The following is a 5,974-nucleotide window of genomic DNA, read 5'->3' on the forward strand; positions in this document are numbered from 1 at the left end:
TCGATCATACAAAACATTAAATGTAATATTATCACATCATGTATTAAGAATCTAGAATAGGAACTTAAAAGAGTTAGTTAATGGATTTTACCTAAAGTAGAGCCATACATTTTGACTTTCCCATCTCTTAGATCTCTTACGTAAATAGGGCAGCTTCGTCTCTAATCCCATTCTCTTGGCAATAAAAGCAAATTGACTCTTTAGGGGGCGGGGGTGAAGGGGGGGTTTACATGCAACCGAGGCAAAGTAGTTTATGATTGAATCTCAGAGGCACTCTTATCATTTGGTAGATCCAAGTCCATGGCCTATTTCGGGTTCACTCGGAGCTTTGGCAACCACCGTAGGAGGTGTGATGTACATGCACTCATTTCAAGGGGGTGCAACACTTCTCAGTTTGGGCCTAATCTTTATCCTATATACCATGTTCGTATGGTGGCGCGATGTTCTACGTGAATCCACATTGGAAGGACATCATACCAAAGTCGTACAATTAGGACCTCGATATGGGTTTATTCTGTTTATCGTTTCGGAGGTTATGTTCCTTTTTGCTCTTTTTCGGGCGTCTTCTCATTCTTCTTTGGCACCTACGGTAGAGATCAGAGGTATTTGGCCCCCGAAAGGGATTGCGGTTTTAGATCCTCGGGAAACCCCTTTCTTAATACTCTTATTCCCCTTTCATCCGGAGCTGCCGTAACTTGGGCTCATCATGCTATACTCGCGGGGAAGGAAAAACGAGCAGTTTACGCTTTAGTAGCTACCGTTTCACTGGCTCTAGTATTCACTGCCTTTCAAGGAATGGAATATTATCAAGCGCCCCCATAATTTCGGATAGTATTTATGGTTCTACCTTTTTCTTAGCAACTGGCTTTCATGGTTTTCATGTGATTATAGGTACTCTTTTCTCGATCATATGTGGTATTCGCCAATATCTTGGTCATCTGACCAAGGAGCATCACGTTGGCTTTGAAGCAGCTGCATGGTACTGGCATTTTGTAGACGTGGTTCGGTTATTCCCATTTGTCTCTATCTATTGGTGGGGAGGTATATGAAGGAACGAATCAGTGGATTGAAGAATTCAAGCTCGAAGACAAAGAGAAGCGGGCTTTTCCAAAGAATTACTGCAGCTTTCCCACTCCCTTTGATTATCATATAAAAAAAAGTATCTTCCACTTTCCTACCAAATCTCTCTTTATTCTGGCACATAAATGAAGGGATCGAAGAGATTATGGCAGATCATGTTCACCAAGAAATGACCCGAAATTAGATAGATCTTGGTCTATTTTAGATTGTTCCTTTTAATCATAATCAAAGATGTTTTCTTGTCTCTCGTTTCTTTTCCGAACAAATAGAAGAACCTAATGGATCGAACTCATCCCTGGCTGCTACGAAAGCAAATAGGACTTGCGTTGCGGAAGGAACGTTCTGCTCTGAGTTGAAGGCAAGAGCTCCTTCCCTCCCTTCCTTATCGACATTAGCTGTACCCCATATCTCCCCATATCGTATTTAACTAGACCCTATCCCTCGCTTTGACTGTTCACCATATGTGTATCGTACCGACCCCGTATCATACGTACAAGAATTGATTCCTTCTCCCCATATCACACATTCACATGCCATCTCATTGTTCACCCGGAAAATCTTCTTGTTTAAGACAGATCGCTTCCCTCAGTCAGCGGGAGGCCTAGTCGATGTAGGCCCTCAAACCAAACAGCGGGCAGACCAGTCGAAGGAGTAGTTCACTTACCTGTTTGTACATATACTATACTCATACCCATATTACGATACAGATGTGTTCACCCTATCTTGCTTTCACGGCATTGACCGGGAACCAAACCAAAGAGCCAATACACCAACAACCAAGGAACGAGAGTGGGTGGTCCCTAGGAACGGCAGAAAGGAAGTACTGGTTCAACTAGATACGAGTGACGGAACCGGTGTTGATCAAAGACATGCGTCGAGTGCTAGGAATGACTATAAGCCGATAGAGTCGTTTTAACATGCCATGAACCGAGATACAATTTTACTAGTGCCAGGTACAAGAAAGAGTGGAGTTGATTTACAGATACTAGTACCTGAATGACAAGTGACGAAAGCAAGAAAGAGTTACTAAAACCATTACGAATGACAAGTACACACAAGAATGACTCGATCGAGTCCCGAGAGACAGATAGCGCTTAACTAAAACGTCCGCCTGGTCATCCTTTCGCATCATCATCCGGCGATGAGACGGATGATACGAGGATACCCTGATCGATTGAGGGAGACTGGTACAGGCAACAATTCGGGTGGCTTCGGAATACCTCCGTAAGCGGGACGAAGAACACTGTTTTAGATAAAGTGATGTGAATCAAAATACCGACTTCCGTACTAGCCTGACCACCTGTTTTGAGAACAAGTAAGCTCCAATGCATGCTTCCTTAGTCAAACTATCATGAGTTATAAGGATCATACGGTTTAAGTATGACCTTGACGAAAATCTTCCAATGTCGATCCTAATGCTACAGTTGCTATCGGTTGCTAGCCTTAAAAAAATCTTTGTACCCTCACGGATACGGTCCTGAGGCTTCTGAATGATAGAATTAGAGGGTCCCTTTCGGACGTGCAGATTGAGGTTGGTAGGATATACGCGTTAGGCTCTTTCGATGGCACTGAAAGGCCTGTTATCGTACTCTTTCGTATATAGTTGTCAAAGACATTGGAGAGAACTAGTCTCTCGGGCTAGGGGCTCTCTATCTATATACAAAAAACTGGATTTATAGCGAGCTTGTACTATTAGAACAAGGGCATAGTTTTAGGGACACTCACGTCTTTTTTTTAAAGTCAAACTTCTCTCTATATTCAAGGGACTCACGATTGTGCAACGAAGTCTCCTATTCGGCGATATTCACATTGATTCTGGAATAACCTATCATATGCGGCCTCTGCTGCTGTTCACAAGTACAAGATGAGGATCAGCAACAGGTATTACCAGAGTATCATAACTTATTTGACAGAGACGACGTTTCACCTTTTCCGCGGTGTGAACCTTGCGGGAAGTGTTGTATACTTTAAGAAGAGAGATCTATTCTACTTCTTTATTCTATCAAACCTGAAAACGAGGCCTCCGGTAAACAAGCTATAAAAGATGAATATCGCTCTCTCTAGCTAACCTGGAAAAAGTCTACCTTTGCGGAGCTAGAGCCGAAGCTCCTTCCTTTCTTCCTCCCTTGTTCTATTACCCCAAGGCCTCCTCGGTCTTCTTGGACTTGGTTTCTGTCTGATTTAACCCGCACTGCTAATGTAGGATTTTTGGGGGTAATGGCATCGGCACACTATTCGTCTAAATAAGTTATCTTTCGTCTTCCAATAGTTCTTACCCGAAAAGTGAGCCCCGAAAACTGTCAACCTATGACCAACTCAAAATTAGAGTAGCTGATAGAGTAGAAGGTGGGATTCTATATTCTATAGCCTATGCGCCTGCTTCTGATGAGATAGAAGTAGGCTCCCGGTGCGTCTTCCTTCGGTCGGCTTGTCATCGAAGGATGTTAGCCAAATCAGAAGAACTATAGGCTCGAAGGCTCGGGTTGGTCAAGCGAACTGATTCATTTAATTCTTCGCCTAGTCTTAGCACCCGCATAGTAGAGGGGAATAAGCATTCCCTTTCCGACAAAACTAAGCGTCTTGCCGCTGGGTAAAGGCAATAGGAGGAGGTTTGGAACCCCAAAACAAGTCTAGGCTTAAGAACGGTGATGCTAGTTCAGTTGTGGAAAAAAATGTCCCGATGAACCTTGGGAGCATCCCGGGCAAGATCTATGGCTTCAGCTGCGGCTAAGCGAACTACCTATTATATATATTCTATAGAAGTGAATATGAGAGAAAAAGCTCTTCTTTCACATAGTGGGAGGCTGGCATTCTCTCTTCCCAATTCTCCCAATGAGACCTCTTTCACTCACTTAGTGGACGACCCAGAGGACTTTAATAAAGCCCCCTTTTGCCTCATCACAATCTCCCGGTGAAGTAGCGACTCCCTCCTATTACTATTTCTGGGGTGGAGTCGAAGCTATGGCACCAGAAAGTCAAAGAGATTCCGTCCTGAACCACTCGTGTAGTCTTCTTCCTGCCTCCCAGTTAGGCCCTATCTTGCTTTCCAAGTCTCATTTGGATGAGGCGCCGGCGCTACTAAATGCAACTCTCATTTCAACATTCTTCTCTATTGGCCCTTCCTTCTCTATCTGCCTAGAGAACCTCTCTTTCCCTACAAGGCACTAGAAGGTCGACCCCACTTTCCACACTATGTTGACTTTACTCCTGAGCCCAGTCATTCCCCGCCACTCTTTCACACAGCATTGAGGGCTTTTTCATAAGAAGCAACACTCTATTGTCCACTTCGATAGCTTTCAAGAGTCTCTTTCATACATCGTTCCGGGGTCTCCCCTCTTTCTGGCGGGCCTTCTTTCTTCTGCTTCCTTGTGCTTTTGAGATCGCTAGCAATTTTCCATTGACTGATTCACCAAGCATTGGAGCAAGCGAGGAAGACCGCTTTTTCCATCATCCAAGTGCATCTCCGGCCCCCTTCTTCCTAAAGCCCCGCTCCAGCCTGCTCCTTTATCTGTCTTCTAGTCGGCTCCCCATTCATCTTCTGTCTCCTACGGATAGGTGCCTTTCGGGAACGTCTCTCTCCGCTACTCCCTTTTTGAATGAATAAGGGGTAGGGCCTTCTTCACTTAGTCATCTCTGCCTACGACTTTTTTTCTTTCTTGACCCTGCTCGCCTAGCTGGCCCTATCTTGCACGTTCCACTAACCGCTATCACAATAGGAGAATTCTTACTCTCACTTGACAAAGAGTCAGATCGTCTATATAGACCTCAAGCTAAAAAAGACAAGAAAGCAATACGCGCCTAGTAAGGCTCGGAAAAGAGAAAGTCCGAAATCATTGTGTTCTCAAGGCCGAAGGCCAAGTCAAAGACAGAGACCATGCCCCTCGGGCACCTCTGAAGAGGGTGCCGCCCTTCCACTAAGCCTTCCTACATATATTCAAATCAGTACAAAGGCAAGTATATATTCTATTTTGAGGGAAAAATAGAAGGAAAAGATGGACTATGCCACATGGCCGATACAAATAAAGGAAAAGTCTTATGCGAGTGATACCAATCGGACACACTTGGAAAAAAGGAATCATCAGCTACTAATACAGCTGAATCAAAGGAAAAGAAGTGAAAAAGCGGAAAGAAGTCAATGTGAGAAAGCAAAAAAGGGAACGAGGCGACCGGAGGAGGGAGAAAGGAGAAAAGGGGTGGCAAGCAACTCGAAGGGATGCTGCGCCACCTAGGTACGCGTCTGGATCTGCCTCGGGCTTTATCTTTGTTTCTATAGGATCTGCTACTCCAACCATATCTACTTGTGGTGTACCTAGGTTGGTTTGGCCTCTTCCATAATCCTTGCCGCTGATGGTTATGGGTAAATCACAGTAAAGCAGAAAGGAAAGCCTCCCAGAGAACGTTTTCGTCGCCGAGAGAGAAGTCTCTAAAGCCGCTATGGTCTGGGCTCGCACTCACGTCGTCCGCCCCCATTACGCTGCTCGCCCTATTAGCCGGCGGGAACCATGAGAATTCATTCATTTCAGCCAGTCCCGGGTTATATATTGTACGGTGAAAGTCGCTAATAGATATCTGTTTTCTTAGGAACCAGACCTGCATGCACGAAGAAGAACATATCTCTCTGGTCATATTCTTGTGGAACTTCTGTCGTCCCGTTTGTTGTGGTTCCTCGGCCCTGCTAGCCATTTGCTTGCTCGAATTATACACATTCAAAGAGGGGGCAAGCTAAACAAGCAAGCAAGCCATCCAAGTTTATTTTATAGAGTCGGAGAAAGAACTTGGGGTTCCCCTGTGACTAACTTAGCGTACTTCCGGTGGTAGCCATTGGGCTATAAAGAGCCACTCACTTATTTATTTATAGTTCGGTGTGAGATCAGCTAAATTAAGCTACGCTCAT

The 5,974-nt window shown here is 44.7% G+C and overlaps 1 protein-coding gene across 1 annotated transcript; it reads left to right on the top strand.

The window, feature by feature from the left end:
• Positions 1-230: 230 nt before the first annotated feature.
• Positions 231-1,314, top strand: LOC145038470 (Cytochrome c oxidase, subunit III). Its single transcript, XM_078986825.1, is given in 3 exon segments — positions 231-644; positions 647-814; positions 817-1,314. Coding segments are annotated over 3 exon segments (792 nt in total). The 5' UTR covers positions 231-253; the 3' UTR covers positions 1,050-1,314.
• The last annotated feature ends 4,660 nt before the right edge of the window (positions 1,315-5,974 follow it).

Source organism: Lactuca saligna, chromosome 4, assembly GCF_052625555.1.
Source record: "Lactuca saligna cultivar CGN05327 chromosome 4, ASM5262555v1, whole genome shotgun sequence".
In the NCBI taxonomy this organism is placed as follows: domain Eukaryota; kingdom Viridiplantae; phylum Streptophyta; class Magnoliopsida; order Asterales; family Asteraceae; genus Lactuca; species Lactuca saligna.